The sequence below is a fragment of the Anthonomus grandis genome, chromosome 22 (assembly GCF_022605725.1).
Source record: "Anthonomus grandis grandis chromosome 22, icAntGran1.3, whole genome shotgun sequence".
In the NCBI taxonomy this organism is placed as follows: domain Eukaryota; kingdom Metazoa; phylum Arthropoda; class Insecta; order Coleoptera; family Curculionidae; genus Anthonomus; species Anthonomus grandis.
Genome location: NC_065567.1, coordinates 42,216,337 through 42,229,137, shown reverse-complemented (window position 1 = coordinate 42,229,137; position 12,801 = coordinate 42,216,337). Strand labels below are relative to the sequence as shown.

Genomic DNA, 12,801 nt, shown 5'->3' with positions numbered 1-12,801 from the left:
CCAACCCCTGAGATGACTGGATACGTGCAAATACATTTTCATAGAAGACTTAATTTAGAAAAAATATATTGCATGATTAACTCATGATATTTGCTCTTTTTCTTGATATCTTGTTTTGTTCTTTAATTTTCTATTTGTCCATAGTCCATATCTCAAGAATCCAATAAGCAGAAAACTTACTATTTTTCCTCGTATGTGGAATATCCCCAAAAAAATAAAGAGACACTATAAAGATTTTATTTAGAATATTTTTTTATGTCTATAGGGCGAAAGTAATTTGGGCACCTCTCCAACCTAATGTTATAAAAATAAATTATGAAAACACAAAAAAGTCTGTATAAAATAAAATGAAAATACATGACATAAGAATAATTGCAATTATATTTTTCCTGCAATATATTTTAATGCATTGTTACAATATATTGACTGTACCCCAATTCGAAACGTGGTCAAATTAACTTCGTATATACGATACCATTATAGGATAAGCTCTATAGAATATATTTTTAAAAAAGGAGGGATAGGTAAATGGAAAAAAATAGGTTTGTAGGAATTCTTCGTAAGTCAAGAAGTAGAATATTAGTAGTTTCTGCTAATTAGCTTCTTCAGGGCAACAACCCGTACTTTTTTTGCTTCTCGACTTACGGAGCATCCCGACAAACCTGCCCCTTCGTTCACATAAATTATAAAGTATCGACTAAGGAGGTAACTTTTTTGATTAGATCAAATAAACAAATTTTATAGCAACTATTGCAAAAATATAAAGCTTTTATTAGCTCTAGTCGGCAATGTACCGAATATTGGCTACATAAAAAAGTTCTAAGCACCTGCTCTCGATACCTTTTGTAAAACAGTACTGCATTAAGGTTGAAGTACCTAATCTGCAGAAATAAGGAAGCTCATAAGTTCTACATGTCCAATAAGTTATGTAGGGCTGAATATGCGAGATGCAAGGCTCATCATTTGGAGGAGATAAATATATACAATGTTTGTGAAATCCTAAACGAGTCTGATATCATCTGAAGGATAGTCGAACAGTAGATAGTCTAGTACATATACTGAAATTAGCAATTATGGAGGAGTCATTATCCAGTGTGCTATGCTGATCATATCTCCAACTGTTTGATAGTATAATAGCCTATGATATAATAGCCTGGAATGTTAAGAAGATAACCGAAAATCAGTTTAGTTTCTGTAGGAGAAGATCAACATTACAAAATTAAGTAGATTACAAGGCGGCTTGTTGGAAGTTATGACAAGAAAACTTCAAGTAGATTCTATCTACTTTGATTATTGGAAGGTCTGTGACATGGTAATTTTTCATATACGTCTAGCTAAGTTGGTGGGTCTCGATTTTCGTCCTTCATGAGTTGTCCTCCTTCGTTGAATGGCTTAGTAGTTTTCTTAGTGGAAGGGTACAGAGTATAAGAATCAATCATTTAATTTTTGAAGAGTTTAATTTTACTTTAGCCGTCCCACGAAGATCCCACTGTGCTTCCCTCTTTATCAATTTTGCTTATTTGTTTATGTTTGCAGAGAACCTTAAACTTTATAAGAACATTGGATGTGAAGATGATGCCTAGGGGCTTTAGAGTGATCTGACTATATTATGGAATTGGTTAGTGTTTAAACGTTAAAAAATATACGCATAGGCTTTTTCAAGGTTACAAAGAAATTATAATAAAGAGGCCTTATGTGACTAGTATAAAAGATCTTGCAGTCTGGTTTGACAAGAAACTAAAAAAGAATCATTTTTTGAGCATATATTAAAGATTAGCGTTTGAATTTTTTGAGATTTTTTACTAGGAATTTTAGTGGATTAGCCTCTGATGTTACTAGGGTATTGTTTACTTCATTCAGTCGGTTGGAGTCCACAGTACTTGGAATTCTGGAAGGTGTCCAAAGCAAATGTAGGTACGATAAGTAAACTAAATATAGGATACTATAATAACCATAAATTAGATATGTTCCTTATAGTAAAATTGGAAACGTTGGAGTTACGGAGGCAGAGGTTAGGAAGCTTAATAGATTTTAGACTCGCCTCTTATCCAAAGTAGGTATTTATATCTCCTGTCGAGACCTCCGTGACTTTCGTTTTTTAAAATCCCTTTTCACCTAACAAAATATGGCTAACACTCGCTAATCGACAGATCTCTGAATGCAGTAAACGATCTGCATATTCATATGTTTGGATGCCCACTATCTGGATTTAAAAGGTATTGCTTAAAGCTGTTAACTTTTGAATTTGTAATAATTTGTCACTTGTGAGTTTGGAACGATCTTATCTTGTCTTTTTTGTGTATTTTATGTTTTTGACGTAAGACTTCTTTACGCACTCTTGAGTTGAGGAGTAAGCTGGCAAATGCGTTACTAAAAGTTAGATCGGGCGAGGCGTTAGTTAAGAAGAAGATAGAAAGAGAGAGAGTTTCAATTCGCATATTACTGTAGGAGAAAGAGAGAGTAGTGCGCGCGCACATTTTTCTTTCTCTCTTACTCTCATGGCCAGTCTATGAAATAAAGAAGTCTTTCTTCAGTCGCGTGGTTTCAAGCGCACTTTTTCATTTTTTTTTTAATTCTCTGAAAACTCCAATAATGCTTTGCTATTATTTAAATAAACTACAACTTCATGGATTTTTTATTTATTTCAGGGTATTTTTTGTGTCTATACTATGGTATTGATACGATTTGCTCAATACACCTTAAAATTATTTTGACCTATATATTCTATATATTAGCATTTTTTTATAGGTAATATCTTGTTAAATTACTGCCGAAAAATTTGTAGTAGAGATTCATATGCTCCTGTATCAACTTGCTTACTTATATATTAGGAGTGATTGATTTGTTAAAATTGGATTTCCTGTAGAATTAATAAATAAGTAAGTGAAATTATTAAAAAGATGAAAATTAACTGATTTGGTCTCAAGTGGCTTGACAAAATAATTCTTTAGCAGCAATAACTTGTTGTCAGTATTGATCACGTATGTACTTTAAATCACACAAAATAATTATTGTTGTAATATATTTGTAATTGTTCTTTACAAATTATGAAAAGAAATTTCGTTCCTCACCTGCAACCATTTAAGAGCTTGTTGTTGTACTTTGGCATTGGTTCTTTGGAATCGGACGGCCACGAACTGGTACATCTTTTTTGCATCAAAACCCAAGGGACTCATATCAGAGTCTAGAATTTTACTAAAAATTAATTTTAATTCAAAAAGTTCCTTTTCATGCACTCCGTCAACAGTAGCTTCCATCCAATGCGGCATTATATAATCCCAAATCTCCTGCGTGATAACTTCATAAGGCACAAGGCAGAACAGACGGTCTAAACCTTCTTTTAGGTGAGTGGTTTTGGTTGCTAAAGTATCCCTGAAAATGAAAAATATTGATGACATACAAAAATAATGATAATGACAGGATCTACATAATTACGTAATGTTTGTTTCAAATTAAAACAATTTATAAAGGTAAGTATAAGTGAGGAGCAGAGTTGCAAAACGCAGTTTTTCCAAATTTTCACATTTTGAACTAAAGGTGGCGCAACCTTATTTAACCGAATTTCTATCATTTCACATCACTTTGGACGTTCAACTCGAATTTTGTACCATTTAAAATATATTGCGAAAATCCCCTAGAGATACAAAATGCATTTAGTTCATCACCTTTAGACAAACAAAAAGTATTTTATCCACAAGACAAACAAATCGCATTTGATCCAGATGTAAACATGTTTGTTTCATAACCTAATTTCTGTCGGTGTGGTTTTAGTTTATGTACAAGTATTTTGTGTTTGTTTCATAACTTTTTCGTGAAGTTTAAATCACAATGGAGTCTGTAGATTGTGAGCACATTGTTGGTGATAGTGATCGGGGTAGCCGAAAGCGACAAATTAATTTAACAACTAGGGAAAGAAAAAAGCAAGTGAGGTATGAATTTATTTTTTAATAATTATTTCTTTTTGTTACGACTTTAAGGTATTCAAACCATGATCCCGATTTAGAGCAATTTGATATAGCTTGCAACCATAAAAATAATTCAAATTTAAAATGTCAGCAAGTGAGTCGACAAGATGTAATTAAACTTCAGGAAGTTTTTTATAGAAAATCCAATTAAACCGTTTAAGATGGAATTTTAGCCAGTTACATTACTTTAGATATACCTAAAAAGAAAAAGGTGTCGCAAGGCTGATGGAAAACCTCACTCTTTTGCAGTAAAATATTGCGTAAGTAAACTAAAAGTGCTCAAATCCCCACGCTGTTATATACATTTATTTTTATTTAAAAAAAATATGGATTTGAATTTTTTTTTACCTATTAAAATTAAATATTTTTTTAGTTTGAGTGTTTCACCAATTTTTTTTTAGGTTTTCGTTAAGCAACAAAAATTGCAGGTTTGTCAGAAGTTTATAATGGCTGTTTACAATGTTGGTCAGAGGAGGGTGAATACCATTTGCAGGAAAGTGCAAAGTGGGGAAACAGTTTTAACAGAAAGAAGGGGAGGGGATAGACGCACTTTTAAGTTTGTGGATAAACTGAATGCTGTAAGATCTTTTATTAGTCAGTTACAAGGAAAGGAAAGCCACTATGGAGGAAAAAAAGTCTCGACGGATTTATGTATCATCAGAATACAACATTTCTATACTTTGGCAATTATATAACAAAAAAGCACCAAACAATCTGAAAGTAAATTACAAATATTTCAGCCGGGTGTTTAGTAAATACTTTAATATAGGATTCGGTAGTCACGCTACTGATGTCTGTAGCTACTGCGTTAGAACACAAACCAAAATTGGTATGTCTCAAATTGCTACACAAAAACAAAAGTTATCTACTGAACTAAAAGTGCATAAATTCCGTGCATCACAATTTCATAAATTAATGAAAGTTAAAGATCCCAATACCATTTCATATGGCTTTGATCTGCAATAAGTTCAAGTACTTTTTTTGCATTACCAAACTTAATTGTAAAGACTCAGTATTCTATACGTGGATGGAGCACCAAGCAGGTAGAGGGGCGACTGAGATATCTTCCGCTCTTATCGATTTTTTGAAAAAACTTACATTTCCAGACAATGCGACAAAAATCCGTTTTTTTGCAGATGGGTGTGGAGGACAAAATAAAAATAATCATGTTGTGCATGCTTTAATGTTTTGGCTTCAAACGTTTTCATGTTAGCAGATTAGGGACATAGAAATTGTATTTCCAATTAGAGGTCACTCTTATCTCCCCGCTGATCGTATCTTTGGACGCATTGAAAAAAGCTTAAGGTCTCATAGTATTATAAAAACTCCGGATCAATATTGAGATATCTACACCAAAGTGGGTGGTGTACAAAAACTTGGAACTGACTGGCATTTACTTGACATAAAAAAAACTTTTGCTGCATCTGAAAAAAGTGACTGGCATTCATTCTTGTCGAAGACTTTTGTTAAAGATAAAAAGTTCCACCCATAATATTTTGCTGAAAATTGAGTTACTATATCGCAATTCAGATGAGACAAAAAAGTTTCAATCACTCCTAAAACCACGAGCAAGATTCGATCAAATAGAATTACAGGAATTAGGTTTGGGTCATAAAATAAAGGGAAAAAAGGAGATAGTTTAAAAAAATTATTGGCATTATCTGGAGAAAACTGCAATCAGGATCCAGAATTGTAATGGTTAGTTTCAATTTTAGAAGGCCAGTGTGAGGGTGAAACCATTGTTGAAGAAAGTGAGGACTGTGACTGTAACGATCGAAGACGTTAATTTCATTTGAGTTTGTTAAAAAATAAAACTACTGCTTAAAGAAAATGGTTCTTCATTTTTTGGTGGTAATTTTAGCCAAAAAGTTTTTCCAAATGACAATCAAAAGGCATTTTGTCCACTATAGACATGCAAATAGCATTTTGTCCATATGTTTTTCTAAAATACCAAAGTTACTTTTGCTTCTTCTAGTCTGCCATTCTAGTATTTATTTATCCTAAATTTTCCTAATTTTTTGGTAAAAGACCTAACTCGGTAAGTAAGACCGATTCGTAGCACCAGTTGATGTTTCCTTAAAATTTACAATTTTGGACAAACCGCATTTTGCAAGTCTGCTCCTCAAATAATATGCAGCTTATATGATTAATTTCTAAAAGCATAATAGTTGAAAAAAAGTAAAACAATAAATATCTCACCAATGTCCTCCTATTCTGGCATAGTAGGGTGGATGAGGTAAAAGGCACGATACAAAAAGGTCATAATGCGAATTACTTATTATCCGCAGCCACCCGCATACATCGGTCATCTTTAGTTTTTCTAAAGTGCTTTCTTCTCGACCTAAAAAAGATTCAGGAGAAATCTAATTATTGCCAATTTCTTTTTGATAAAATATCGAAAGTAATATCTATCTGTTCTGCTTCTCTTACCATCATAGGAGTAAGCGGTCATATGAAACCAATGAAAAACCATAGCCAACAGCCTTCCGAGCACTTCCTCTTGTGATTTTCCATCAGGACTACACCTGCCGACTAGCAACCATATCCCATATCTTCCTAAAAGCTGTCGTTCTTCTACACTAATATTGTCTAATGCAGGAATAGGACTCCGTCCCTCTTTTTCCTTGTCTCTTCCTTCCTTTGGATCTTTTTTGTCTTTCTCTTCTATATCTCTTCGGTCCATTTCTTTTAAATCTGTTTCTGAGATTTTTGCTTCTTTCAGTAAACTAAAACCAGTAACTTATTTGATAAATGTATCTCTAAAACTTATGGCGTTAAATGGCATTTAGAAAAAAAATTAAAATTTCAGTAAAGTAGATGCAAGACGTATATACTTGATTGGATTCAGACTGTGTTAATAGAAGCTTAAAATCTCTATACAACTTACCTTACAATAGCTTCAACCATACAAGTTCGCATCTCGGGATCCATTTCCCAAGTAGGTGGTATCGCTCTATGAACGATATGGTCCCCACCTCTTCGAAAATTATGTCGGTTATTGTGACATTGCTCGCAATAACGAATTGGGTGATTTCCATTGTATGAGGCACATTCGGTTGAAAAACATATGGATATTGCTACTTTGTCCGATGATCTACAATTCTAAAAATAAATAATTAAAACATTAAGCACCCATTATACAAAACAAAAAAAACAAAACAAAAATATTTACCTTATTTTCACAAACCATAGATACTTGTTGCATGGGATGAAGAATATCAAAAAACCGTTGGTTAGGATGTTCTCTATGAATTTCATTAGCGCATTCGATGCAAAGATAAAGAGGAGGAGGAATATCAGTAGAATAGGCTATTGCTATGCAATGATCGTAGCATACTTTCGCTGCTTCAGCATTCCCTGAGTTTGGACATTCATCTCGTTGACATCCAAATGGTGTAGAATCTGTAATTGTACCACTCATCTAATATATAAATTGTAAGAATATTACTAAATATGTCACTATTTTTTTTTAATTATGGAAGTAAATCCATTGTTCCTTTGTTGCATAATGTAATAATATTTGCATCTGATTACATTATTTATAATGTGGAGGGTCTTTTATAAAGTTAAAGCCCTGGTCACAATACTTGAGGTAAAATCACAGACTGCTTATTCCAAATTGAAGAAGAAGTCCGTAATAATTCAGTCAGATATTAAAAAAAAGGCTCACAACTCAACTCGAATGATTCGAAATAATTTAAGAAGGTCTAATGGTAGGTTGCTAAAAAGAATTCATAACTTGCTTTATCATATTCAATGATTGCATTTCTTGTATGCAAAATAAAAAAAATGACTATATTTCTACATTCATTTTGTATTAGGTTGCTATTCCTAGTTGCAGTTGCTGACGTTTCGCCAATCATCCAGTCGGCTTCTTCAGAGCTTAGTCTGAAACTAAAGATCTGAAATGTCGAGTGCTCTTATATCCTTTATCTCTGGGTTCTCATATAGTTGACAGGTCTTAGTAGATGGTCAGGTTTTGGTCTTGTATTTTTAAAGTAATTTTGAGATTCGTTCAGTTGTTCATCACATTAGGTATGTAAGGTCGAAAAACCATGGCAATATCTATATAAATGGCGAATCTGGTCCGTTTGGCCATGCTGGATCAGAAAAAAATTAAAAGAATCTGTCTTTCTCAATAAAGCATCTGTCGTTGTAGTGCTAAATATTTTGTAGGAGCATAGTTGATAGGTGCTTTAACTCTGAATCAAAGGATTTTTCTTCAGAAACAATACCGCTCTATAAACTAGTGAGTTCATATCTGAAATTTTTTAGATCATGATAGTGCGTTAAGTTCGATCAGTATGAGTTAGCTTTCTTTACACGGAGTGGCCGAACATAAGTTTCGGTTTTCTGTTAATAAGGATTTTCAAGAAACCCGTGGCTAAAAAACCTGGAGGCTATTATTTTGCTCCACTTCGATTGTTGCTGAAACGATTTTCAGAAAAAGAGTTCTCGATCCGATATGTTATCATATAAGTTAGATTCTCACTCTAAAAAATATCTGAAAGAATCCTAAGGCGATATATATTCTATACTCCTTCGTACTATGGATTCAATTTTTCTTCGCTGAAGCTGTCTAAGGTATCTCAGTCCAAAATGGATAAAATTGACGTTAGTTCCGGATATAAAGTGTAAAATGACAATTAATCAGCGCCTTCCGTTTTAATCAGGGACATATTTGAGGGGCACAAGGACAATTAGCATATTTGGGAATTTGAAAGTAATGAAAGCGAGTTTGTTGAAACGAACATGTATTCACAAAACGTGCTGCGGAGAACGCTGTCACGGTTAATAATGTTGGCTATTGAAATATAACACAAAGTTTTTTTTGGGTTGGAGTTCAGCCATCTCCATTGAGTATCTTTGGTTTCAACAGGATGGTACCATCTGCAGGAGAAATGTTATAATAATTGTGTGACAAAGTGTTAGGGCGCATTACTTGACCGTCTTCATATAGTATTAAATTCATAAGACATACAAGCTGTACAAAAGTTATATATCCATTTTTATTTATTTCAAGGTTACACGCCTATGAATGTTATTTGAAGGTAATACTAAAATCAAATTCGTAAAGTAAATAAAAACTACAATATTTTTTTCGGAGATCACAAATACAAACGAAACTGTTTAATGATAAACAAGGCAGTTATTCTCGGAACATATTTTTGCGCGCATGTCATTATAATAGTACATATTAATACAAATAAATGAGCCGTCAAAACCTCAACTAAGAATTATTAACATAAAAGCGAGCCAGATTAAGTACACCCCTAGCTTCTTAGTGAGTGACGTTTTCCTGATCAGGCGACTCCACCTATAACAGATACCTAGTATGTGGTATGAAGTTTCCTCCCCTGTACCGCAATTCGGACACAGCTTTCTCTTATAGCAAAAAGGTGTAGATGCCTGTTTAGACTGTTATGCTTAGTCAGGATTTCTACCAAGTGTTTAATACCCGGTCTTTGCTAGCAGTCGCCTTGCTTTACAGCTGTCATGGTTTGGTATCATCTCCTTGGCCTGTCTACATCCTTCTGTACTTCTCCAATTTTTCCTTGTTTTTTTCCCAGGCACAATAATTAAATGCCTGAGAAATTTGTTTTTTACTGAGACCGAGATACGGTTCGGGGTTTACGAAGGGGCTAACGGAACCTTGTCTTGCCAGTTCGTCGGCCCGCTTATTGCCTTGACAGAGAAGAGAATCAGAAGAGATGCAAATCCCCCCGTTACCTTCCAATGCTTCCCGTTTGTTTGATATTTTAAGTATAGCAAACACCTCCGCTTGCAAAACTGTGGTGTGTTACCCTAGCGGAAAGAATTCCTCTGTGTTCGTTTCCATCCTGTATAGTCCGGCTCCAGACGAATTGGTGCTTTTCATCCATGACCCATCTGTATACCAGGCCTGGAAACCATTTAGCTCTTTAATTTGGTTCGCCGACCATTCTTCCATTGTCGGGACTTCGACTTGAAAGCCCCTTTTTAACCTTAGTTTGCCACTCGCTGTAGTGCATCTGGATGTCAGAATTGGTATGTTCTTACACAATCTGAGAGCAATCGTTATATGGCCTTATTCTAAGTGACCATTGAGCCACACGGGAGGTCCGGTAGCCCACGGAGAATATTTAGTGGTGCCTTAGGTGTTATTCTCATAGCTTCAATAATTGTCAAACAGACCAGTCTTTGCAGTCTAGTCAGTTTTTTGGGCGTTGATGACCTTGAATGCAGCTGGCCACCATACCATGGATCCGTATGAGTTCCTCGGTCGTATGACTGCTGTATAAAGCCACTGTAGAACATGGGATTTTAAACTCCATCTTGTACATATTGTTCACCGTAGTTGCCATATTAGAGCTGTTGCCTTATTTGCTGCCTGCTCTACGTGAGCTTGCTGTCTAAAGTAACTCCCAAGTATTTGACCTGCTGCCCCAAAGTTAGGCGAGTCTGATAAATAGGTGTGGCGAAAGGCAACTGACTTGCGGGCAGCCGCCCTTCACCCTGATCTCGAGACGACAGTCTCCTAGTGTAGCACTGATCTTCCGGCCTTCCAGCGCCGTTTAGACCTACCTGACCAGATTGGCCGGAATACCCTTGAGAGCAAGTGCCACTTCCTTGTTCTCTATGGCTTTTTCAGCTTTGCTCACTACAGAGTGAAGTATTGTGTCCGTCGACTTCGCTTTCTTGTAGGCATGCTGGTTTTTATGTAGTGGCGATTCTATTAGAATCTCTTCTGTTATATACCTGTCTATGATCCTTTCTATAGTCTTCATTAGAAACGAATTCAGGCTTATTTTTCTAAAGGACTTTGGTTGACGGTAGTCTTTCTTGCCCGATTTTGGGATAAAGACTACATCTATCATCCTCCATATTAGTGAAACATGCCAAATTAAAATGCTGGCCTCAAAAACTCTCTGTAGGTAAGGGAGTAGATAAGGCTTACAGCCGTATCATTATCGTACGGTATGTACAAGTTTTGCTTAAGACTGATCACTATATTCGTCTAGTTTATTCTACCTGGATATTAATGCCCAAGGGGTCGTTAATGACCCACCAAGTAAAAATTAATCTAATGTGTGTTTCAATTTAGAGATGGCGATAGCACTTTGTCTTCTTTAAAAAGGAGCCACGCGCCGACCTATTTTCATTCCTCCGCAACACATGGCCTGTATATTCTTGTGTGTAGGTGTTCCGATTTACGAGTGTAAAAAAAAGTGAAAAAATGTTCTCGAATTACGATTGGTAAGTAGCTTAAATTTTAATATTTTGTTATTATGAATAGTTTTAAATATTTGCTAGAGGTTCTTGTAAATATCTGATATAATTTTAAATGTTGTAGTAATATATAAAAATGACTTGTCATTTTTTGTTGCTGAGTCATTAACGCCCCTTGGGCACGTATAACAACATTTTATAATTTTGTTTTTTTTTAGGAAAAGGCCACCAACCGTTGCTGAACTGCTAGAAAAAGCCGAAAAGTTGAACGAGGATGATGTTCAAATATTGCCTGAAGGTATATATTTCACCACCCCAGAAAATGATGGCGAAAATACCGATTGCGACTCAGGGGATAAGACAGATAATGATCCAAACCATCTTAGTACCCGGCAACTCATGGCAGACGGCGAGCTTATGTATAGCAAAGAGAATAGGCGCAGTTTATTAAATATGGACGACTATATACAAGGACAGCAAGGTTATATTTATAAACAATCCCAGTCAGTTACTGAAAGCATGCAACCTCCTAAAAAAAAGAGTAACTCTAAAGAGTAAAAATAAAATTTAAATGGAAGAAGGGCGATTTGAATAGGTCAGATGTCTGTTGGAGTTGTAAGAGTGGTACTCTGGTACCACCATTGACGCTATCTAAGGATAGTCATCCTGTTGAATTTTTTCAACTCTTTATTCAGTCACTCGTCGAAGAACTCTAAAGAAATTATACGGTGAAGATATGCCACTCAAAAAAATGTTCTTGGATTTGAGCTTTCAAGTAATGAATTATAAGTATTTATTGGAATTCTTCTGGTTAGCGGTTACATTCCTCACGCCGAAGAATGTTTTGTGAAGAAGCGGAAGATGTACATAATTCACTAGTAGCTCAGTCAATTAGGCGCTCAATCGGTTTGAGGAAATATACAGATTTTTTCATGTTGCTGTTAATAACGCCTTACCTCAAGGGGACAAAATGGCTAAGTTGCGCCCAATTATTGATACGTTGAACACGAAATTTATACAATATGTACCCTTGCAGGCAAACATTTCAATAGACAAATCGATGGTTCCTTACTATTGAAAATATGGCTAAAAAATGGCTGGAAAACATGGACGAAAAAACAAAGAAATCGCTAGTGAAAGTCAAGGTCTTGGGGAATCTGTTGTACTAAACTTTGCTGAGGTTCTGCAAAGAGAATATTCTGGTTTGCGCTTTTCACTATACTTTGATAATTTTTTTACCTCTTCGAAACTTATAGAACAATAGAACAATGAAATGTGAATTAAATGACTCAAAGGTAATGAAGAAGGAAAAAAGGGGAATTCTGGACAGTGCGGTGGATAAAGAGAAAGGTATCGTAGGTATATAATGGAAGGACAATAGTGTTGTTACTGTTCTGTCAAATGAGTACGGTATTGAGCCATTACAAAAATGTAAAAGATTTTCAGTTTAAGAAAAAATGAAAGTTGATGTTCCACAACCCCATGCAATAAAAATGTATAACATATTCATGGGAGGTGTTGATCAAATGGATAATAATATATCTAATTATCAAATTTCCACGAGGGGCAAAGAGTGGTATACCCCCATACTCTATTGGATGATTGATTTGTGCGTTGCTAATGCTAG

General features: G+C 35.0%; 1 protein-coding gene across 10 annotated transcripts in view; it reads right to left on the bottom strand.

Annotated features, from left to right (window-relative positions):
• LOC126748529 (protein unc-79 homolog) overlaps window positions 1-12,801 on the bottom strand; it is a 218,350-nt gene that overhangs the window by 130,352 nt on the left and 75,197 nt on the right. For all 10 annotated transcript variants that reach the window (XM_050457825.1, XM_050457826.1, XM_050457829.1 and 7 more), the window contains 5 exons: window positions 7,138-7,367; window positions 6,853-7,067; window positions 6,396-6,691; window positions 6,165-6,306; window positions 3,072-3,372 (listed from right to left, as the gene is read on the bottom strand). In XM_050457825.1, coding sequence (XP_050313782.1) covers window positions 3,072-3,372; window positions 6,165-6,306; window positions 6,396-6,691; window positions 6,853-7,067; window positions 7,138-7,367 — 1,184 coding nt within the window. The remainder of the gene's footprint in view (window positions 1-3,071; window positions 3,373-6,164; window positions 6,307-6,395; window positions 6,692-6,852; window positions 7,068-7,137; window positions 7,368-12,801) is intronic.